Raw genomic sequence first — 24,091 nt, 5'->3', positions numbered from 1 at the left:
TGTAACACTTTGACGGACACCCTTGGGCGCGGGTTCCCAAATCTTTTCACGGACCCCCAGATCAAGTCCCCCCCCCCCCCCCCTCCACAAACAAACAAAACAAACATCCCATCAGATTGTTTTTTCCGTCTCTACGGGAACCAAATTTTGTAATAGACTTGCTGACTTGGGGGGCTCGGAAATCGAGTTGTGAAATTTCCACTTTACAAATCCGTTGGCACTCGGCGCAGAGGGCCTGCCACAATATCGGCACAACTAAATGGATTACAGTGCAATTTCGCTCTGAAGGCCAACTAAGTTATATGTTTGAACATCTTGAGAGAGTTGGGCCCCTTTCATCCTACACACAATACCTTCCTGTTTCTTTATCTGAACAACAAACCATCCCACCTGACACTTTCCCTTCCTTCAGGAAGTGGCCATGCTCAGGAGGACGTATCTCCACGATGGATGAACCTGCTTCAAAGAAGAGTTGGAGAAGAGAACTATCTCTGCAGGCCTGAGGCTAAATAGCACCCAGAAATTCATATTCGGCCTGTGAGGCAGGATCTGTGTCAGCTGCATGGCAGGAAGAGAAACATGATCAAGAAATTAATTATTGTTTTTCCTTACTTCAAAATTCACTATTTCGCTTAACTAAATGCCACACACAAATACTGAGGACATTTTGAGGTCTATGGCAGGCTGTATGGAACAAGTTTGTTCTATTAAGATATAATATAAAAATCAATTCCCGGCGCTCAATTTGATTGTGATTTGTCACCGTGTTCTTCAGTGAGATTGAATCTGGGACGGCTGCCCTGGACTCGTTCTTATGATTAGGATATTAGACGGAAATGACTATGAAACAGGTGAGAATGCGCGAGGTAAAAGAAAAGAGGAAGAAGGGTCACTTCAGGATCTCCACTGCCCGCTGCTTTCATAATCTATATCTGTCTCCAGAAACAGAGAGAGAGAGACACACAGAGGGAGAGAGAGAGAGATGAAATATGAGAACTTTGTCTTTCTCATTATACCAATTGCATGCTTATTGAACTCATTTCAGCGGCTCAACATTTGATTTAAAGTTGGGAGATTAGTGATTGGCTTAGAGATCTTACCCCGGGGGTGGGGGGGTCGGAGGGAGGGGGGTGACATTGAAGGAGATGTGAATAGAGATGGGGGCCTTGGAGAGGACTTACAGCGCCACCCTGTGTTTGAGCAGGAAAATGCTTCCGCCATCATTTGGTATGAAGGCAAGTCAAACTTTATATAGCACATTTTCATACGCAAGGCAAATTCATTGTGCTTCACATAAAACCACAAATACATCATTTGTCAGGTAAAATGACATCATCAGCTCATAAAATTATATTAGAAAGAAAGAAAGAGAAAGAAAGAAAGAAAGAAAGAAAGAAAGAAAGAAAGAAAGAAAGAAAGAAAGAAAGAAAGAAAGAAAGGGTAAGTATCACTGTGAGAACAACTCTTGAGTCTGAACCCATTCACATCATGTTATGGACGTATAGACGTGAGTGTGAAACACAGAAGCTGTTCAATCAAGTGAATCTCTTCAGGTTTGCAGTGAGTCAGGTGTGAAGTGTGAATGAATCACATTGGATGCTTGAAGATGAGAGTCTAGGCTAAAGTCACAGTAAGAGAAAGCAGCCTGCATAGAATCAGCCTCCATCTCCCCGGCCTTCTTTGAAAAACAAATATCTCGACTTGGTGTGTCTACACACGCATGCAAATAGAGATGGCCTTTTCCATCACCTGCTGATTTGCATTCTGGGTTTGTTTTGTTTGCCTGTCTGCACATTACATCCCCACCGATGGTGAGGAGGGTCAACTCAGGTCAAGTGCTGACTCTGGACATGTGTGCTCATGCCTACTGCACATAGGCTGCTACTGCACAAGCGCGCTGTCACCCAACACGTGACACGACCTCAAAGAGGACGCTCCTCCACACAAAGCCTAGTCATGACTCATGATCGTATGGCGTCTTACATGACTTACCTGGCTGACAACGGCTTAGTGTGTTCTCCGGCAAGGCACAAATATCTATAAATCCCCATGCACTCTTTTGCATGTGTGATCTATTTGAAATCAAAAGAATATGTCATCATTATGTAAATCCTCTTATGGGGATCAACAAAAATGCAAATGCAATCAAACAGCCTCTAAATGAAGACTACATCGAGTGATCTTGATTAAAACAGTGATAAGTCCGCATCAACGGGTGGAATTTAAACACACAAATAGGAGTGACATACGAGAACTTTGCCCGACGGCACCTTCTGACTCAACTTTTGATTGATCTGATGATTACACCACTGTGTGGATCCACCCTTTTATCTATTTTTTTTTACAAGAATAATGGTCTTAGTTTGCCAGACTTGAGTAGGCTTCACACAGATCTTTTCGTAATTCAAAGCCAATGTGCTGATTTGCACGTACAGTTTGACTAATTTATGAACACGCACACATTTTCCGTCAGATTACATCATTGTTTTCGCAGCAGAATCGCAGCCTTTCAGTAACAAGGGTCTGCAGTTAAGAAGGCCCAGCGTGACACAGGGTGTGGAAACAGTGTTTTCCCTTTTCTTACCATGATGAACAAGGGGCCACAGCAGCTAGGGGCCACGGCAGCTAGGGGCCACGGCAGCTGGGAGCCACGGCAGCTAGGGGCCACGGCAGCTAGGGGCCACAGCAGCTAGGGGTCACAGCAGCTAGGCAAATGCAAGGATGTAGTACGGCCTTGTTTCATTAATGGCACATTTGTTTATGGTCAGGATCTCGCCCGGAGGCTTCCTGACCCTTAAACGTTCTTCTATGTGTGTCACTTGCTGCTGCGCGCCACAGCAGGTCATTTCATTATCATATTCTTTAACGAGATTCATAAGCAATACGCTATTTCCTAATTATAGTTCTTATTTAGATACGCAACTGGTGAACGGATACCGTGAATAGCATTTTGGTCAGGGTGCCCCCGTCGAGAGGTGAAACGACGGGGGCACTCCTTAAATCACAGCAGCTCTCTCTCTCTCTCTCTGCCCAGAGGAGATGCCCGGTCTCTCCCGACAACAACACTTTGCATTCTGATTTCCATATGTTCCATTCATGTTGGGGGAGCTCATTTAGATTGGTCCAGACACTTGACTCCCTCGTTTCCAAACAATCACAATCCCACCTTGGCTCTGGCAGGACCTTATCTCTCTCTCCCTTCTCAGAGGACGTGGAGATGGCCATAAAGTGAGTTACTGCATATTTGATTCCGGGGGCCTTTTCCATTTTCAACAGGCTACAGCTTAACAGCAGCAATGTGGAAAATACCAGGGAGTTTTGCGCTCGCTGTAAGTCTCACCTTTGCATCGTACCATCTATTATTATTACTACCAAAAAGGTTAAGTTGCTACTTGCTAGTAGCGAGGCTTGGAGGTGGCTCCCAAGCGCTAACTCTGACAGCGTTTTGACAAATCGCCTCAGAACATAATGCATGACATACCTGAAATGATTTATGATTTTGCATGCAAATGTGTTTATGAGAGGCACGCACTGTGCAGTTCACAGATAACCGGGCTAGTGATAGATCTTGATGTTCTTTTCAAGGGTAGATTGTGTTGCTTTCCCAAGGACCCACTTGAGGATGTTGAGACATGGAGCGAGTCTGTGGACAGACTCCTCGGGTGTAAAGGTGAAAGCTATATATCTTACTTCACTGATACTTAATTGAGCCTGGTTGCCTCTCTCTATATACTCTCACTACCCACGTCTCCTCCTCTGTCATGCCCAGCTGGACAGATCGCTTTCCGTGAGTTCCTGAGGTCGGAGTACAGTGAGGAGAACATACTGTTTTGGCTGGCATGTGAGGAGTACAAAAAGACCAAGACCGACCCAGAGATGATCTCCTCCGCCAACAGGATCTACTCAGAGTTCGTCCAAACGGAGGCGCCCAGACAGGTAAAGATAACTGACTTTTCACAAACACAAACGCTCAGGAAACCTCTCATGACAGCCATGACAGACCACCTGGGAAGTTCCAAGTTCCAACTTTGCAAGTACATCCAAGAGGTTCACTCAAGGATTTGATTTGGAAATAAACAACAACACTGCCTTTTGTAAATCTACAGAATTTCACCTCAGCTGCACCCATGTAGCTTGTGATTTGTGAATTCAGAGCCGAGGGCATGGAGACAGACGCAATGAGGTCAGCGAGTTAACATGACATGCCCCCGGGTGACATGCCCCCCGGGCCGTGTTGTTTGATGTCGATGTCGTTTGATTTCAGATCAACATAGATTGTGGCACCAGAGAAAACATAACCAAGAACATCTCCCATCCGACCCTGACTTCGTTTGATACGGCGCAGAAGCTCATCTACAGCCTGATGGCCAGGGATTGCTACCCACGTTTCCTCAAATCCGACATCTACCAGGGACTGCTGAGGAGAGCAGAGTCAAGGTGACTGTTTCAAAACGGCAGCCTCTCAAACAGGCGCCCAAGATCTTCTCTCAAACTCTCAGCTACCACTCTTTGATTCCAGTATGGATAACGGGTTTATGCCATGCAGATAGTGTCGCAGAAATAGCTTTTTCTATACCTGTGTGATTCAGTAGTCAGTTACAGCTCAAGAGAGATTCAGCCTTGTATTATACTTCATCCCTGTAATTATGTTCATGTTAAAAAAAAAAAAAGAAATAAGAGAGATTGTGCACATACTTCTTTCCTAATCATGCTTTTCTATCCCCCAACCATTCATTTAATAATAAAACCAATTCCTTATTGTAAATAGTATCACCAACATTTTCCCCAATTACCGTAGATTTGGTTATTCAAATATAAATTCTAAGATGTTCTGAGTAGCCTAATTGAACTTTCGCATGGAAATAAATATACAAGTTTATTGTTAAAATTCTGTGTCAGGTTTGGATTCTGTCAAATGCAAATGGCCTGTTTTAAATTATCAAATGGCAAAATCGACTCAGTCGTACCTACTTGACATTTGGGTGTGGTCGTTTTGAATGTCATGCAAATCATGAAGTCTAGCCTGTGGACTATAGGCTATGGTGAGCGGTCAAACAAACACCAGATGGCAACAGAGTCCTTCAAGCAACACCTGTAGATGAGAAGAAGGGACTGACAAAGGCAACACTCCCCAGCGCCTCTGAAGCAACTTCCTCTGACTTTGTGCGGTTTCACAAAGCCATTTGCGGGTGTTGTCTGCCAAGCTCAATGTGAAGAGGAAATCTATTAGACCTGCTTGAAATACCAGACAGGGTGGGCGCGCTTCTATAGACATTTGGTTTCATGTTTTCATTCATCATAGGAGCAGAATTTTTAATCTGGACTAATGAAAATGTCTATATGTAAATATCCTTCTGAAAGTGTAGCTTGTAAAGTACAATTGTTATGCTATCACTTTTGCGTTTCTGGCACAACTTTAGCTACTTTCAAGCTGCATGGAGGAGGGAAAGAGGTCTAAAGAGGTCAAGACTCCAGCAACACTTGTAGTATTATGATGTAGTAACAACTTTATTCTATTAACGCATTTCGGATTGTGACCTTCATCAGGGTCATAGTGAAATGTATTACAAACAATGTTTAAATAGGATAGTAGAAAAAAATTCAAGATGGTTTAAAAAAAAAGGGAAAAGGGGGCAACCAATCATACATCCACACACAAAATCAGTTATTGGGCCACCTACAAAGGTAGGTTGGGTATATGGGCATGTGGCTTCAGGCCAATCATAGTCCGGCTGGCAGAGAGGCAAGGGGAGTGTCCAATAAGGGATATGGGAGCCAAAGTCGATGTCACTTCCTGCTTCAGCATGCATACCAGAGACCTTTCATCGGCCATTTATTTTCCCATAGACTTTTCGTAAAATGCTCATGAAAATAGTTTTACTTCGTTAAACCAAACGATTCAGCTATATTTAAAAACAGGACAGACCATAGAACATTTCACTCAACCAAAACCTTTAAAAAAGCATTGAAAAAATATATATTTTTAATCCACCTTTTTTCCTTCTTTTTTTTAAGTCTCGTGTGTGTGTGTGTGTGTGTGTGTGTGTGTGTGTGTGTGTGTGTGTGTGTGTGTGTGTGTGTGTGTGTACACACACATACACTTTGGAATGCTGACATGCTCTAACAACAAACAAATGTCCCTTGTAGTGAGGACACGATGTGTGCCATTTCTCATGCTTACGTAATACATAAAAGATACCTGGCATGCAAATACAACCCAAAAGAGAACACCATAATAAACTGACACAGATTCACAAGAGAGGGTAACTGTGGGGCAAGTTATTGTTGTGGGGGGGGGGGGGGATCTTGCATTAATAGAATATGAAGTGATACTTTAATTTTTCATCAGTATCATACAATGTATGAATAATCATCTAAGAATACTCTGCATCCTGAAATAACATGCATGGCTCTGAGCTGGAATTCCAAAATAAAGACATCCCTTTTTTTGTATGATGTTACGGCGTTTAGTATATGTGTGATGCATCGGCCTAGTATTGATATAATCTTTCCTTCGTACATACTGTATGGTCCTAAAGTGTCGTCCGATGTCTCATTTGTTTATCTGCGTATGGAAAGTGGAAGTCGGTTAAGAGCTTGGTTTGTCACATGTGACCATGCTGAGCGTTAGGTGAACATTTTGTTCTGTTTGTTTTGATGGCACTGAATGTAGTGGGGGATTTATTTTCAGTTGGGCTGCACTAGCGCTTGGGGCTGTTCTCTTCTGCAGACCTAACCACAACTTCCTCTGGGTTTGACGACTCCCCTGGTGACATTCACCTCTTTGTGGGTGGAGGCGGGGTAATGTTCGTTAGATCATGTCAATGAAAAAATCTTGTTTGACAACCCGCAAGTTTCATCTTATTCATACTGGTGAGGTGTAGTGATGAAGTTTAATCTTATTCATACTGGTGAGGTGTAGTGATTAAATTTAATCTTATTCATACTGGTGAGGTGTAGCGATGAGTAGCCAAGTTTCATCTTATTCATAATATTAATGTTTTTATATAAAGCCTTAATTGGAGACTGCCCAAATTACCTCACTTTGTTATTCAAGCAGAACTCTGGCCCTTATGGCACACGAGCCAACAATTGGCTCACTTTTAAAATACCAAATGTTCATAATGACCTTGGGAAAACTGCTTTTAACTATTGTGCACCTCAAACATGGAACACCATTCATACTTTTGTATCCTTCGGTCAGTTTAAATCTCTAATCACCAACCATTTCCCCTCCATAATCTGCAGTTGTTTTGATTGACTGTATACACTGTTCAAACACCACTGTTTGCATCTTGTATTTTATTGTATTTAGTATGTTTTTTTTACTGTGTCATACTCGACATCATTGCAAATTAGGCTCGTCCTCAATGAATTTTCGAGTTTAAATAAAGATTGAATGAATGAATGAATGAATGAATACTGGTGAGGTGTAGCAATGAAGTTTCATCTTATTCATACTGGTGAGGTGTAGCGATGAAGTTTCATCTTATTCATACTGCTGAGGTGTAGCGACGAGTAGCCAACTAAAACTCCATCGTGGTGCTTTGAGCGACAGCAGTTAATGAAGGAAACACACACACACTGCTGTTGTGCCCGATAAAAAAAAGAGTCTGTCAGAGAGCAGTTTCTGTCACCTCAATGTCAACAGCTGCACTCTGAATGCCAAGGCTACATGTTTCTGGTGAGGTAAACTGAGATGAACTTGAAGATATGGTGACAACGTGGTTCAAGTTTGAGAGTACTAAATATTTCCAACATTACCAGTTTAGGAAGGTTCACACACATATATATATATATATATATATATATATATATATAGAGAGAGAGAGAGAGAGAGAGAGAGAGAGAGAGAGAGAGAGAGAGAGAGAGAGAGAGAGAGAGAGAGAGAGAGAGAGAGAGAGAGAGAGAGAGAGAGAGAGAGAGAGAGAGAGAGAGAGAGAGAGATATATATAGAGAGAGGGGCGGCTTTAGCTCAGGAGGTAGAGCGGGTCGGCCAATGACGCAAGGGTTGGCGGTTCGATCCCCGCTCCCTCCCAGCTGCTGTCGTTGTGTCCTTGGGCAAGACACTTAACCCTCCTTGCTCCCGATGGTGTGTAGGCACCCTGCGTGGTAGCCTGCCGCCATTGGTGTATGAATGGGTGAATGTAGACTACCTACTGATTGTAAAGCGCTTTGGATAAAAGCGCTATATAAATGCAGACCATTTACCATTTAGAGAGAGATATATATACATTATATCCCCGGATCTTCTCCCATTTCTCCCCAATTGTACTTGGCCAATTCCCCCTGCTGTCCCGGTCATTGCTCCATCTCCTCTGCCGATCAGGGGAGAACCGTAGACTAGCACATGCTTCCTCTGATACATGTGCAGTCGCCAATCACTTCTTTTCACCTGACAATGAGGAGTTTCAGTGTTGAGGAACAGACCGGTCCCTCACACTGCAATATGAGGCTATCTTCATCTACAGTAAACTATTTGCTGATAAGTCAGGGAACTTCTCATCTTCCTTTCTTTCTATACTATATTCATGACGGTACTTTTATCAGTCATGATGATATTGCACTTATGTACTGCTCAGAGGCAAACATACGTGTCATTCATTCATTTCCTTTCTGGGTAATTGTTTGGCCTGTGACGGTTACATCAAAGTCTCTGGCAGTCTCATCCAAAAGCCTGAGTAGATGAATGGTTCTGTTGACAGGATGTGCTGAAATTTCCCCACCGCTCAGAAATAACTTTCACTTTTAGTTAAAAAAATCTTTTCAAAAACTGAAACAATAGACCCTTGGAATTTGGAAACTGGTAAATGGACTGCATTTATATAGCGCTTTTATCCAAATCGCTTTACAATGTGCCTACATTTGCCCACCAAGGGCGGCCAGCTGCCACGCAGGGTGCTGGCACAGCCATCGGGAGCAATTTGGGGTTCAGTGTCTTGCCCACGGACACTTCGACATGCGGACTGGACAGCCGGGGATCGAACCACCGACCTTCTGGTTAGTGGACGACGCGCTCTACCTCCTGAGCCACAGACGCCCCAGAAACCCTCATTGTTTTGCTTACACCTGTGTTTATTCTGCCTTTTCAACACAAAATGGCCCCCGTGAAAAGGGTCTATGGCACTGGACTGGTTCTCGAAGACAGAGCACACAGAGCAAAGCTCGCCATTTGCCTATCTGCAGCTGAATTTTCCACTGGCCCCATTTGCATCCCCAAGCTTTAAAGCAAACAAGCGATGACCTGTGCAGGTTTCAGAACAACACAGAGCGACGCAGGCAGACGCAGACGCAGTGCGAGGCAGCTCGCGTCATCATCGACTTCCTCTATTTCTGTGGTTAGTCCAGAATGATATCGTGACGCGACACTCACCTCACAGCAGCATGCTGCTGCACTATATATGTCGATGCTGAGCCAGTTTGATGCACAAACGCGCAGTGGCAGCCTGAAGGTCTCACAGCTCACTGAGAGAGAAGAGCCTAACGTACACGAAGAGACAAGAGGTCCATGCTTCTGCATCAACCTCATGCCAAGTCTGGTCACATCACCGCCGAGGGAGCTGCAGCACCTCAACATGGATGCTGAGGACAAGAAGAGGAGGAATTCCAAGTAAGTACTTTTAAAGTGTTGATCAACCATCAAGTATGAGAAGAACATGTCAGAGGATTCTATCGGTTTGTGTCCGTGTGAGTCACCTACTCCGTCTGTGTTTCAGGGGAGGAAACCTAAAGTCTCGCCTGCAGTGCAAATCTTCTCAGGCCTCGAAGGCTGAAGGGTGAGTGAACAAAGTCTCTTCAGTGTCTGAAATGTCTCCAGGGAAAACTCTAAGCATCCAATTTCATACCTGAACCCGTCGTGTTGCTCTCTCTCGCAGGCTTTCGTTTGAGGAGATGTCCCAGTGGTCGCACTCCCTGGAGAGACTTCTAGCATCAAAATGTAAGATATCAATACGCTGTCCCAGAAGTCCTTACTAGTCCTGACCTTAACTTTGCCCTTGGAGTTGATGCACACAGTCAGTATTCTTCTTCAACACTGACTAATTGTTGCTCATATGTCCCTGTTTAGATGGCATTATGACATTCCAGGCCTTCTTGAAGTCAGAGTTCAGTGATGAAAACATTGAGTTTTGGCTGGTGTGTGAGGACTATAAGAAAACCAAGTCTTCCTTCAGGATGTCCTCCAGGGCCAAAAAGATCTTCAAACACTACATCCAAGCCGAGGCAACGAGAGAGGTATGTACAGAGATTCATATTGGAGATTTATACACACACACACACACACCACCAAAACCGCTTCTTCAAGTATTCACAGTTCCTCATAATACATCTCCTCTGCCTCCAGATTAACATTGATCACAAGACCAGGGATCTGATCAGGCGGAACGTGAAGGTGCACACCACAGTGTGTTTCGACGAGGCGCAGAGGATCGTCTACGGCCTGATGGAGAGAGACTCGTACCCCCGTTTCCTCAGGTCCGACATCTATCGGACTTTACTGGACTCCACGTCGGGACAAGTGAAGGCGTGAGAGAAAACACCAGAGACGTTGTGTTTGTACAGATGCTGGACTGCCAGGCTGAGCCCATGCAGGGCTGGACTGCTGTGCGGAGCGACCTGGGAGCAGCTGAGGGGAACGCGTCTGGGTGTTTGCCCATCCTGGTGCCGCTGGCGGTGATTCTTCAAGACGTGACTCCAGCCATTTTCAACCTGGGCCCTCTTTTCCATCACGCAATTCTGACCAAACTCTCATGAATTGCTACCGAGCTACTTACAGTTGGGATAATATACACTTCAAAACTCAACCCCCGACACGTCTTTTTCAACACACTGATTGGCCATTTTGTGACCTAAAGTCATGCTTTTCTCAAACAGCTTTGATGCTACCGTTACTTTAACCTCTTTCATATCAAGGACGACTTAATTTAGTCTTCTGTAGGGCCACAGACTCCTATTTGATGAGATTTTTAATTGGACCCAAATCTGAGAATATTTTTGATTTGCTAGATATGCTAGATATTGTCCAGAATTCCACCTGTATTTGTAGGTAGAAAAATATCAGTGAAACCATGACCAAAACGGTCATTATTCCACATTCGCTAATGGTGTTAACTTCTTGTAAATTAAATAACGGTGAAGCTTAACAATTCATCAAATTGCTGGAGACACCCTGGAACCTGCTCAAGGTCCCCTGATGGTCCCCGGACCCCATGTTGAGAGCCACTGCATTATAATATATTGTATCTGTTATTAAGCTCAATGTTAAAGAGGAATTCCACCCAGTGTGAATGTGAATGTACAAAGTATATAGATCTGTACATATTTAATAAATAAATGACATATACGACTAAAACTTGTCTCATTTTACTGAAGGAATGTACAATGAAATGACAATCTGTTTGCATGAAACAGACAGGCAGACAGCTCAGAAAGCTAAGCTGAGAAAACACAAGCAAAAGACTAAAGTCAACTGAAAATTTGTCAGAAGAATTAAACTTCAGAGGAACAGGGAAGATACACACAGGTATTCTCTCTTTCTCTCACACACACACAGACTCAAGTTGAAAACAATCCAACGCGGTCCTGGCTGGTAACAAGTCAATCACGTATTGAATGTTGAAATATTATCTTTCAGCAAACAAGTGCCAAATGCAGTGAGATAATTTCTCTTGATGCCAGTAATTCCAGTAAACTGGATTGATCTCAGCCCCTTTTATGGAGAAATAAGACTTAAAGCTGAGTATGAGGTGACAGGGCATTTTATGTAGTTTACTCACTTCATTATTAAGGTAGAACATTGAGGAGGAAGTTGCATAAGCCAAGAGAGAGCAGTGCAGCATGAGATCATCATCATGAGGTTCAGTCAGATAGAGCCAGTATCACTGCTCAAATCGAGGGCACAGGGCGTATACAGGATATATGAACCTGTTATCGTTGGTGTTAAGAAAATTCTACTTTTAGACGGGGTCACCGTCACCCTTATCATCAGCATCATCGCCACCAACCATCAGAGTAACCTCTGCTGTATGCTGTGTGACTCCCACGAGCTAGGACTTCAATACAATTATGTAAAGTTTTCTCAGTGTGTGATCTAAAATAATAAACTAAACAACCCCTGTGGACTCAGACACAGCCTGAATTTGCATTATATGCTTAAAAAAATGGCGTTAATTGGGACACATATTTGATCATGTGTTAGTTTTGCATAATACTGCTCCTGTGGCCGCGGTGATGGCCAAGTGGAAAAACTTTACAACTTTTCATTTGCAAGACAGTGAATTCACATGAAGGCAGAAGAGCAGCTCAGTGTTTAGCAGGGTTGTCTCACAGCAGTTTCATTTCCAGCCCTTCCTGTGTGTTAAGTTAAGTCAAGTTAAATTAAATTGTTAAGTTAAGTTAAGTTATCCTTTATTATCCCAATGGGGAAATTCATCCTCTGCATTTGACTCATCCTAAACATTTTTGGCATCAGTACCCAATTTCCCCCCCAAGAACCCCCTGTAGTACCTCCATGTACTGCTAGGGGTACACATTGCCCAGTTTGGGAACCATAGCTCTACTAGGAACCTTCCTACAACTATAGGAGCAGTGCAGCGCCAAGGGACCAACTCCAGTTCTTTTTGCCAGTACCTTGGACAGGGGCTCTGACAGGAGTATTAACATACATGTCTTTGATGATGGGAGGAAACCGGAACACCTGGAGGAAACCTACACAAACACGGGGAGAACATGCAAACTCCACACAGAAAGAACCTTCGACAGACCGGGGTTCAAACCGGGGACCTTCTTGCTGTGAGGCAACAGTGCTAACCACTGAGCCAGCGTGGAGTTTGCATGTCCCCCCAATACATAAGTCAGGTGGACTGGAGACTCTAAATTGCCCATAGACATCAATGACTGTGACTGTCTGAGAGTGCGTTAACCCTGTGGTGCCATGAACTGGCGACCTGTTCAGGGTGTCTCCTACTTTCCACCCAATGCATGCTGGGATAGGCGCCAGCCCCCTGTGACCCTGGATAGGAATAGTCTAACGTGATTGTAATCTTTGTTATTTTTGTACGGCCATTTGGAAAAAATCATATATACAAATTCTTACATGTCAAAACACAGGCCTTAAAATAAATCTAATGATTGATTGATTGATTGATTGATTGATTGATTTATTAAGGTGTCATGCCCTCGTCGAGCCCAACCCAAACGGGTTTCCAAGACACACACTAAAATACAATAGTAATACAACATTGACACATGTACAGTGGTACAATAAAAAAAAAAATATTGTAGGACATTGTACTGCTCAGACAGCAATACAGAGCAATACATCAATTACTAAACAAAGAGTTTTGTCTTTTCTCCCAAGCTTTACAAATAAACTCTGCTGTGGGGAAGGTTCCTTTTTTAAAGCATAACTCAAGTTTCACTTAATCGTCCAATTCAAAGAAATCAGCATAAATGGAGGACATTTTACTAAAGAGTACTTCCCTAGCGGTCCATAAGCAGTACAGTAGAACAGGAAATGAATTTAATTTTCAATTTCGCGTAATTCACATAGTGAACAGAGTCTATCTTCTTCAGGGGTTGCTTTATACCTACCAGTCTCTAGTGCTAATGGAAGAGTTCCAGAGCGCAGTTGAGCACACAGGGATCTTTTTTGTCTGTTCAAGTCAAACTTCACATAGGCCTCTACACTGTAACTGTCTTTTATGAGCTGATAAGTTCTTAATTTTGGTTTATACCATAGGTCGACAGACCATTTATTTTTATACATACTGAACATATTACTCATAGTCTCTCGGGTGTCACAAAGTAGCTTGTTATGAAAAATAAAAGACAAGTCGTTTGAGTAAAATATGGATTTCAATTCATTTGCCCAAGGGTGACTATTGGCAATGTCCCAATTAAATATATTTTTAGTGAGTCTCTGGTCAGACATTCTTACCAGCCTATTCCAAAGTCGAAGCATTTGACCCTTGTGTCTGATGCTTTTTTTATTTTTATTTTTATTTAACCTTTATTTAGACAGGCAAGTCAGTAAGAACAAATTCTTATTTACACAGACGGCCTGTGGATGCTTGAGGATTCCCATCCCATGTCATGTCGCCACTAATGGCCAAGATTGGGGTGAGTTTATGAACTCCCAGAAAATAAGAATGGCTCTAAGATGCACAGTGTCACAGACTGAGTGTTCACGGAAACCCCAAACACCAGAGGCGTAGTCCGACACCGGGGAGACACATGAATTATAAAGTTGGGTGTAAGTATGAAAACCCAGATTGCCACAGTGTTTAGCTTTGTTCAATACAGAACCCTGCAGTGCTCTGCCTGCTGATTGAACTAGGACATTGAGACTATCGTCTCAAAGACTAGAAATGGTAGTTTAATTTCATGGTGATCTAATTGTCCATGCCGTAGGGGAAAGTCTTTTAACATAATCATTGAAATTGAAATATCTGAAATTTGTATCTGTTGGGAAATTTCCAGACAGCTATGGGACATTTTCACCTGAGAACAAAGCTTCCTTTGTTTAACTGGTGCAGCTAACAGTAATCCAATGACTTACTGTATAGCCCATGTGGTTCAAAGAGGATGACTGGTGTCTCGTGACACAGTTTGGCACTCTCATGAGCAAGATTGACAAAACTCTTGTGCTTGTGCTTCTTTTTGGTATTGGGGTTAGAGTTAGGGTTAGGGCACATTCAGCATTAGGCTACAGCGGATGTTACCAGTATCATTAGCATGCATATTTTACATCAATGATTTGTAGATATATGTCATATAGCCTGTGACAAACTCGCACATCCTGTCTCTCTGATGAGGTTTCGCTTCTTTTGACTCAACCAGCCCGGCCTCACGGTCATATGACCATTTTATCTCGGTTGAATCTGGTTACGAATACAAATAAGGAAATGGTGACTATAGTCAGCAGGCTGTGGTCCAACTGTCTCAGTCAGTCCTAACACCTCAGTAGTATCTCCGTCAAACGACAGCCAACAACTCGCTTTGTGAAAAATACAAAGGACGTTCTTGTCACCTTGCTGAAAGCACTTTTGGCAGAAAAATGAAATGACTGTAGTGAATTTATTGCAGCATATGAGCTATTATTTAATGGAATGCCAGTGTGTTTGCAGAAGCATTATTCCTTGTGTGTGTGTGTGTGTGTGTGTGTGTGTGTGTGTGTGTGTGTGTGTGTGTGTGTGTGTGTGTGTGTGTGTGTGTGCGCAAAAGGGGATGTGGTGAAGCAATTGGCTCTCAATGCTGCTTCCTCGATTTTTGTGACCTTTGACAGGGTGAAACTTGACGGATTTCCCGCAGGGAAATTGTCGTCTCGTTGACTTTTTGAGCCGCCTTAAATTCTCAGTAATGTCAAAGCAGAGTCAGGGGGTTCTACAAGCATTTCTGAGGCAAACAGTCGGTGGCTGCAGCATCACAGGTACAGACGAGCCATAGGCCCATACTGATCAATGGAAGACAGGCTAATGGTTGACGAGAGGTAGGAAGCAAAGTCTAAGGAGAGATGCTGGATAGCCTTCTGTGAGGGAATTATCATGGGAAATTGAATTGTAGTGAATAAAATATAAGACCGTCAACAACAACAAACATTTTAATGAAACGAAAATTCACAGGGCATCTGACCACGCGTGTGCGTGCGTGTGCGTGTGTGTGTAGCTATATATTAGTGAGGACCAATTTGAGTGAGGACATTTTGGTCCTCACTTTCTCACACACCTTCAAAGGGCTGTTTGTATGTTTAGAGCTTGTTTTAAGGGTTATAGGTTAGCATTGGATATAGGTTGTATGTAGGGGGGCGAAGGAAACCATTATGTACTAAGATAGCTGCAAGTGTGTGTGTGTGTGTGTGTGTGTGTGTGTGTGTGTGTGTGTGTGTGTGTGTGTGTGTGTGTGTCTGTCTGTCTGTCTGTCTGTGTGTGTGGGGGGGACCTTTCGATCACGGCCTTCATTGTGGTCTCAGCTGTAAAGTTTCGTGACTGCATCTTGCACGGTTTTGATGCTATCACACTCGTGGCACGACATGGTGGCTCAGTGGTTAGTACTGTTGCCTTCTCACAGCAAGAAGGTCCCGGGTTCGAACCCCGGTCTGTCCCAGGTCTTTTCAATGTGGAGTTTGCATGTTCTCCCCATGTTCGTGTGGGTTTTCTCCGGGTGCTCCGGTTTCCTCCCACCACCAAAAAGACATGTATGTTAGGGTTAAGACTCCTGGCACTGGCAAAAGAGACAGACAGACAGACACACGCACACGAACACACACACACACACACACACACACACACTGCAACCCCCGTGGGCCTCATTCAACGGCTGGTGGTGATCCTATCGCAGGATGGCCTCTAGTTAAGATGGATGTTGTTTGCCATGTAAGAGCTGTAATATCTGAACCAGCGGTGAAACAATTTGACCCATATCTTTGCCTCATCATTAAAATCTCTCTTGCTTCCTGTAACCTGAAGCTGGAGAGCAAGACAGACTTAATCTTGCCTCATATAAGTATCATTAAAGTCTAACTTGCTCCCCAGGTTCAGGTTACAAAAATAGTCTTACACTGAACTCTCTCCTGTTTAAGAGAGGTTGGTCTGGTTATGCGTCATCATTCACCTGAATATGACACTTGCAACACTGCAAGTTTGAACTCTCTAGTATCTCAACTACCTATCTGTGCATTCAGGTTAGGCCGATATGTGAATTGTATCTGCACTCCTGTCCGAAACTAGTTCCTATTCAACACATTCCACCATACTGAGCTTTCTTATTTTTAGCTCTATGGCAGTCTATTTATAGAACAATCCTGATAGGCATGCAGTAAAGCCTTCTTAAACATGTCTTCTCATTGGCCGCTTTCTCATGTGATCGTGATCATCTGGCAAATCCAGCTTCCTCGCTTTCTGGCCGCTTTTGAATGTTTTTGGAAAAGTGCCAGAAGGAAGTTATGTCACCCTGCAGCTTCATACACAGAGCATCGACACAGAGTCAAGCGCCTACCTAAAAGTTCAAATGAGGTGTCCATAGGATTTCAAAGTGGGCCTTAGTAATAACATTATTTATCAAAAGGAGATCACATAGAATAGCAAAGTGTGTGTGATTTGGTTAAAGAGATAGTTCAGAGCTACAATAGTATTGAGGAATTTTACTGTTTTTCCCACTTTCTCAGAGTCAGAAACAAATAAATGCGTTCAGACAGACCGTTTTTTTTATAGTCTGAAGCTGTCTTGTCTCAATTGTTGAGAGCACATAATTGTTGGGATCAAATAACATAATCACTCTCCCATAGGCATCCAGGAACTTGGTGAAACTCAAGCAAGTAAGGTGTGTGAGGGGAGGCCCACAGCCTCAGACTTTGAAAACCCCTGATCTAATCTATCACCTTAAAATTCTATTCGCGGATATTTTCATTACCTAATCGAGCAGGTGAGCTTGTGGCCAAAACACGAGAGAGAACAAAACCTCATCTGTGTGTGAATTCAACTGTTGCCAAGGAATGCTGAGCAAATCTCCCTGCAACTTCCTCCTTTTAAAACCACTGGATGGTTTGTGAATAAACACAATGGCCATTTTAACCACAGTTTCTTCATCTTGCGCTAAATACAACTCCCTGCCAGACAGTTATGATGAAGACAACGCCTTTCACTAATGCTTGGTTTGCATCGTAGCAATGGCAAAGAGAGTTTGTGTCTGTTCCTGCTAACAGAATGATGCTTTGCCAGTTTGAAATACACATACATGTGTTATGACTTATGAGAATTTCAAAGATGATCAAGGAATGCGTCTTTATTAAATTACAAATTAAAATGTTTCAAAGGTGGTATGTGATTGTATGTGAAGTGGCAATACCGTCGGGGAGTTTAGAAAGCGAAGCTAGTTTTTTTTCTTTTACTTCATATTGACAATGTGAAACGTTTTTAATATGTTGTCGATAAATATTCTGTTTTTTTTCCTCTAAAAGCTGTGGTTCTTCTGGACCAGAAAGTGTGAAAGAGACGATACAATGCTTCGAGACAGAATGAACATATAAGGTTATATGGTCATGTAGAGCTGACACTTCCAGAGCCGAATGACGTGCAAAGCAACTGATTTTCACAGCCCTGTGTAATGCATTTAACTGTGGAGAATGTGGTGTGGGGTGGTGGTGACACACGGTCATATTACGCAATAAGCAGGGGCATAAGGTCTGACGCAATTAGCATTCATCCTTCTATTTATGTAACAAACAGGCTTGTAAACACGGGGTGAAGACAGATAAGAACACCAGTTAAGAAATGTATGGAATTGTAGCTCAGGGTGTGTAACTTGTCATCACTGGTGGATGACAGTCTGCACCGGGGCTTTGGCCCTGATTGGCGACAAGAGCCAATCGGGATGTAGGCGGGGAGGCCATTGGATTGGCCGGTTTTGCAGCTACCTTATCAACAGGGAAGGTGAAGCACAAGGAAACAAGAAAGCTTCCTTGAAGGACGCACCAGCATCACGCATAAATAACACAGTGGCAGAAGAATGAATGAGGTCCGGGACCTCCAGGAGACAAAGAGAGTGTAAGTAGATGTCATGTGATCAGGCTTATTTGGAAGTATTTCTATTAGCAGCTGGCATCATGTTCCTCGGAGCGTTATCAATAATATTCGTGTTGTGATCCTCACTTGTAGACACAATGGATGGAAATCATTAAATGACTTAATCCGCACTCCAACGCCACGGAAAGACAAGAGGTATGAATTGAATTTGATCGTGTTTGTTTTGTAATGTTTTGTGTGATATATTATCTTTGAAGCTTCCATCAATTATAGGCTAGAGCAAATAAAAACTTCCTTCTCCTGCCTCTGCAGTCAGTCAATAACTGACACAAGAGTACAGGGAGAATGTCTGAAAACAGTCCTTTCCCGCAAAGGTAATTCCCATCTTCTTTCAAGCAATACAATAATAATATCATGGCTGTTGGTGGCTTTTTTAATTGAGTTATTATTCTGTTATCTCTCCTACAAGGTGGACGAGCGGCGTTCCGGGACTTCCTGGCATCGGAGTTCTGTGAGGAGAACCTGGACTTCTGGCTCAAATGTGAAGAGTTCAAAACTCTGACTGGTGCAGAGGAGCTAACCTGGAGAGCAAGAAGTATTTATGAAGAGTTCCTCAGGCCTGAGTCGCCTAAAGAGGTAAAAACAAGCTGTATGAATGCAGGGGACAATTTCAGAGCTGAAGAAGGATTTTTGCTGCTGCTGTCTGTCCCAGATGAGACGCCTATTAAACTTTGCAAAGGACATTTAGCGTGCTGGTTTGTTCTCTTTTTGATTGAGAATTCCAGTGTTACAAAACATATTTTACTTCGCACACAGCAGAGTCAGAGTAAGTGTAATTGTCTGGAAAATTACTCAAACAGTAAAAGTCCTTTAAAAAGGCACACGTGAAAATAAATCAACTAAACAACAAGTTACTTTCGGGTAATTATACAAATTGTTGCACAGATGTAGCCTACATTAGATAAACCATACCATAGAAACATCTTCATTATTCATTTCTGAGTATGATTCTACTTGTCCATAGCTTTTGATTGCAATCCTTTATGCATCTTTTCAGATCAACTTGGATTTCTACACAAGAGATACCATCGCCCAGACTCTCCAGCAACCAACTGCATCATGTTTTGCTGCTGCACAGAAGAGGATCTACAGCCTAATGGAGAATGACTGCTTCAGACGCTTCGTTCAGTCTGACCAGTACAAAGAGTTGTCTGATGGTCCTCCTAAGCCCAGGAGCCTCGTGAAGCACCGCAAAGCCTTTCGGATCAAGAGCTCTGGCGATCTAATACAGGACAGGAACCAGGACGGCCTGCAGGACAGCTTGACTCCCGGACACGGGGACTGAAACCACCGGTGCTGTTGGAATAAGCCATTGCACCACTGCAGGGTCAGAGGCTATTGATAGACGCTGTCTAGACACTTCCCCTTGCCACAAACGCCTCTTCACAAAGCAGTGACTATACTGTATGTGGTGCCAGACTGAAAGACAGGGGGCCCAAGCCTGTATGCAAGATTTGATCAACACAGAGGAGAGGACTGTGAAGGACAGTAAACCTGTACAGCTAGCCTGTACAACACAATATTGTGCTTTTGTATGATTACCATTGACATATTTCAAGCACTCTTGGGGGGCCCTAAGTGGGCAATTAGTTTGCTTATGCCTATAGGGCCAGCCCTGCTGAAAGGCAGCATCCCTGGATCAAACCTAAGCAGCTGGGGCACAATGGACACTAGGGCATCTACAAGACTACGGTAGTTGTTCTTTGATCCTGTGGTACTACTGGCAGAGTAAGACCACGTCTGCATCTAAACTTGGATGTGAATCTTGAATGTGAATATTGAACGACCACAAGAGTAGCATAAATGCACATGCTTGCAGCAGGACTGAGGACTGTAACCTCTTTCCCAAGTTTGTATAGCCTATGTGGACAATATGTTTGAATGTATTTTACCTGGAACACCTTCCAGAAAGACTTAAAATTGCCAGCACTAATTTCATATGACGCCTTTGGTTCAGTTTTAAAGGACTTGGAACGTGGAAGTATTGGAACTTGTTGCTGTACTTGACTCATTACTTATGTAATTTCAAGTCTCCCTCTTCAAATGTTTATTTGTGTGTCTGTATGGAACCTAAATGTGTGTTTTTTTATCCTTCCCTCTTGGCCAGGTTCCTCTTGAAAAAGAGATTTTAAATCTCAATGAGTCTTTTACCTGGTTAACTAAAGGTTCAATAAAAATAATAAAATAATTCAAAGTATGTGTATATGATAGAGAATGAAATTCCACAGCCAAAATGTAAACAGTGAACCACTTAAAGGAAACCAGTTGAAATGAAATGATGGAGCCAGGAGTCAGAAGAAGTCGTCTGATATGATGTATTGAACACAGATCTTGGCCAAGAGATGCACTCTTGTATATTCACGGATGGATACACAGGCTTACATACATTGAACAGATACTCAAAGATACTTATAGGACACACATCAGATTACATGTCTTGACGCACATCAGATTACATGTCTTGACGCACACTGGAAGGCCATTATGTAGACTCAACCTATCTGTTATTCTGGCCCTGCAAAGAGAGCACCGTGGCAAGGTGACAGGGCACAGTGTGCGATCGAGAGGAGCTGCAAATGTATGGTACAAGTTATCTAAATACGTCTGTCTGTGTATGTACACAGGTTATCCAAATATGATGTCTATCTGTGTATGTACACAGGTCATCTAACTATGAAGTATGTCTGTGTCATAACTATATGTAACTACAATGGAAATGTATATGAATATATTAATAACTAGTGATTGTCCAAATAAAGGCTAATGTGATGTAAATTTTCTCTATCAGTATATGTATTCATGATGGAGCATCGTAATATAATGGTTTTGAGGCAATTAACTGATGAATTGTTGCTCAAGATCAAGAGAAGCAAGTTGCAAAATAGACAAAGATTCAAGGCTGTGTCGCTCGTGTGTCAAAAACACAGCTTGCATCCTTACACATGATGTGTTACTGCCACCTGATGGAGTGTGGGGAAAATTCAATTTTAGTCTCATTTTCATGTGATACTGACTTGCTTCTTGGCCAGAGAGTATAGCCTAAGAAACAGGTGAAATTGCAATGCTGACACCAGACAAACGGAAATTAATTGTAACCACCGGTAGTGCTGAATGAATTGGAATCACAGACAACATCTTCTATCATTCCTGATAAAATAACCGTATGTTATTATGATTCTTAGATTAGCCTCAAAGAACCATTTGACTCTGACATGAACGCTAGTAAATATCCTTCAACATCAAGAATGAGGCTATAACAGTTCATGTGTAGGAGGATGGAAAATAATCTCTTTGAAGGAGAAATCACAGTATGTCTCAAATTAACTTCTTTGAGTCAATTTTCTCCAGAAACTCAACCACAAACAAACAATTTCGGCAGTCTAACTGTAACTGCATCCGTCCCTTTTAGAGTGGAAAAATGTCTTCAACTAAAAGATGAAATAAACAAACAAGCATACAGGCAATTACTGTGCCAGTACTTCAGGGTGGGCTTCTGAAGTCTATTGCTTCACAACACTGCTGCATTTAATAGATTGAACCGCAATGTCCTCTGGTGGTGAGAGGAATAAGAAAAGCAGGCACTTTCATTGTGCCCATTCAAACTGAGGGGACAAAGTCCAGAATTACAAAAATAAGTAGATCTTGACAAACAATTTCAACTCAGGATCCAAATGATTAGTATAAGTCTCATCCATGGAGGCTGATGGCTAGGATAGCTAGGCTAGTCCTCACTGATGGAGGAATTGTCTGGAGTTCAAAAGTGAGGTCCATGTTAGGCACATTGTAACAAGACCAAATTGGTGCAGAACCAAGTTAGCCGATTGTAACTGGTAAAGCTCAAAATGTTTGATGCATTTTTGAAATTCCCACAACATGTAACAAACAAACAACCAAAAATAAGACTGAAGAATGCCTTGTAACTTATTTAAAACAGAAATAATGTTTCATGTTTGTTAATTTGAGTATATATTCTAACTAAAACTGTCGGCTGTGTTTTTTATATATGCATTGCTTTGCTGCTTGTTTTTTCAATTATTTTTTTGTAAAGCACCTTGAATTGCCTTTGTGTATGAAAGGTGCTATATAAATAAATTTGACTTGACTTGACTTGACTTGGAGTTAAAACAATGAAACAATGAGCCTTCAAACACTGTGAGCATCAGGGGAACTGATGGGAGCACATACACTCAATGTATTCAGTTGTTTTTACAGTTTTATGAATTAAGTTAAGTGCTCAGTTATAGGCTACTGTAGCCTATAGTATTTGGGTTATCCATATACTCTTCGGGGGGGGGGGGGGGGGGTTGAAAGGCAAACCATGTAGATTGTTTGGATCGATACTTTATTACCCCATGATTGATCCAAATTGATTTTCCCCAACAGTTTACACTGATGCCTCCCATCCATTGTCATGCTGGACTGGGTGTATAGAGAAAAGGGACTTGTCTTGGACAATATAGGATTCATACAGTTCAGGAAAAGGACACAGTCTGGACACAATGAGAACAGGTACAGTACAGTAGGTTAACTGACATGCCCAACACAATAATTTACTTGCAGCTAAAGTATTCACAATAAGTCACTATCCCATTTGATGTTTACCGTATGCAAGTTTTTACTTATCAACAAATAATCACCATAATTAACATAATTTAGATTGAAGGTATTTATGGATTCCTCAAAGTGCTGGCATTATGACTCAGCAGCACCATCAAACCATCAACTTCAGAATTCAGAAAAACTGAATTATCTCTCAACAGATCAATAGTAACAGTTTGCCAGTTTGAAGTGGCACCAGGTGCAGATGTGGTATTATTAGGGTTAGGGTTAGGGTTAGGGGTTAGGGTTAGGTTTTTTTTTTTTTTTTTTTTTTTTTTAACATGTTATACTTATTATCAGCCAAATGTAAAGCAAGTGAAGATTAATCGTATTACAGTAACAACCAAAATTGGCCAGGTGGTGGCAGTGTGTTACTTACTGATTGCAGAGGGGGGCACTCACTGCATCCCAGCATCCACCTCGCCCGCCTGACCGTCGGATTCCAGGGGGGACTTCTGTGATGCTACATCAACACCACAGAACTTCCTGTCTCCTGTACACATAAATTGCCGTAAGTTTGAATACAAAACAAAATGAGAATACTATATTATTTATTAAAGTCAAATGCGTTTATCATAACTTACCGCTAAATTTACGTTGGCAGAAAGCGAACACATTTTAGCTAAGGAAACAGCTGCCCATCCAAGACACCGCATCAGCCCAGCCGAGGATGTTGCTGTGCGGTTTATGATCACGTTAGCAAGCATCCAGCTAACACTTCTCTGCTGCCTAAATGTTAAGTGTAGGCTGGATATTTTTGCTAGACGACTGCAGCTAATATTAATGTTAGAATCAGCTAAGCTAGTTTGCTAAGTTTCTTCGCTCCTGCATTACTCAGATTGTCTTTGATTTGCTGAAGCTAGCTAATGTTAGCGTTTCGTTAGCAAACCTGGAGTGCCAATTAGTTAGCTAAC

At 42.4% G+C, this 24,091-nt stretch overlaps 2 protein-coding genes across 2 annotated transcripts; both read left to right on the top strand.

The window, feature by feature from the left end:
• The first annotated feature begins 3,258 nt into the window (after window positions 1-3,258).
• LOC310796766 (uncharacterized protein) lies at window positions 3,259-11,339 on the top strand. The gene is made up of 9 exons (XM_083659002.1): window positions 3,259-3,329; window positions 3,586-3,670; window positions 3,770-3,936; window positions 4,265-4,437; window positions 9,440-9,610; window positions 9,717-9,776; window positions 9,876-9,937; window positions 10,067-10,233; window positions 10,343-11,339. The coding sequence occupies exons 1-9, from the start codon at window positions 3,297-3,299 to the stop codon at window positions 10,526-10,528; spliced, it is 1,104 nt and encodes a 367-aa protein (XP_083515128.1). The 5' UTR covers window positions 3,259-3,296; the 3' UTR covers window positions 10,529-11,339.
• A 7,102-nt stretch (window positions 11,340-18,441) lies between these two features.
• On the top strand, window positions 18,442-21,333 carry LOC310796998 (regulator of G-protein signaling 21-like). Its single transcript, XM_083659265.1, has 5 exons — window positions 18,442-18,539; window positions 18,651-18,713; window positions 18,831-18,892; window positions 18,988-19,154; window positions 19,576-21,333. The coding sequence occupies exons 1-5, from the start codon at window positions 18,502-18,504 to the stop codon at window positions 19,861-19,863; spliced, it is 618 nt and encodes a 205-aa protein (XP_083515391.1). The 5' UTR covers window positions 18,442-18,501; the 3' UTR covers window positions 19,864-21,333.
• The last annotated feature ends 2,758 nt before the right edge of the window (window positions 21,334-24,091 follow it).

Source organism: Poromitra crassiceps (genome assembly GCF_964638095.1).
Source record: "Poromitra crassiceps genome assembly, chromosome: 23".
Taxonomy (NCBI): Eukaryota; Metazoa; Chordata; class Actinopteri; order Beryciformes; family Melamphaidae; genus Poromitra; species Poromitra crassiceps.
This window is presented reverse-complemented; position numbering and strand designations above follow the sequence as displayed.

Coding starts and splice junctions, on each gene's coding strand:
- LOC310796766 (XM_083659002.1), top strand. CDS start 3,297: ATGTGGAAAATACCAGGGAGTTTTGCGCTCGCT. Junction 3,671..3,769: donor CAGACTCCTCGGGTGTAAAG/GTGAAAGCTATA, acceptor TGTCATGCCCAG/CTGGACAGATCGCTTTCCGT. Junction 10,234..10,342: donor AAGCCGAGGCAACGAGAGAG/GTATGTACAGAG, acceptor CTCTGCCTCCAG/ATTAACATTGATCACAAGAC.
- LOC310796998 (XM_083659265.1), top strand. CDS start 18,502: ATGAATGAGGTCCGGGACCTCCAGGAGACAAAGAGAGT. Junction 18,714..18,830: donor ACGCCACGGAAAGACAAGAG/GTATGAATTGAA, acceptor CTGCCTCTGCAG/TCAGTCAATAACTGACACAA. Junction 19,155..19,575: donor GGCCTGAGTCGCCTAAAGAG/GTAAAAACAAGC, acceptor GCATCTTTTCAG/ATCAACTTGGATTTCTACAC.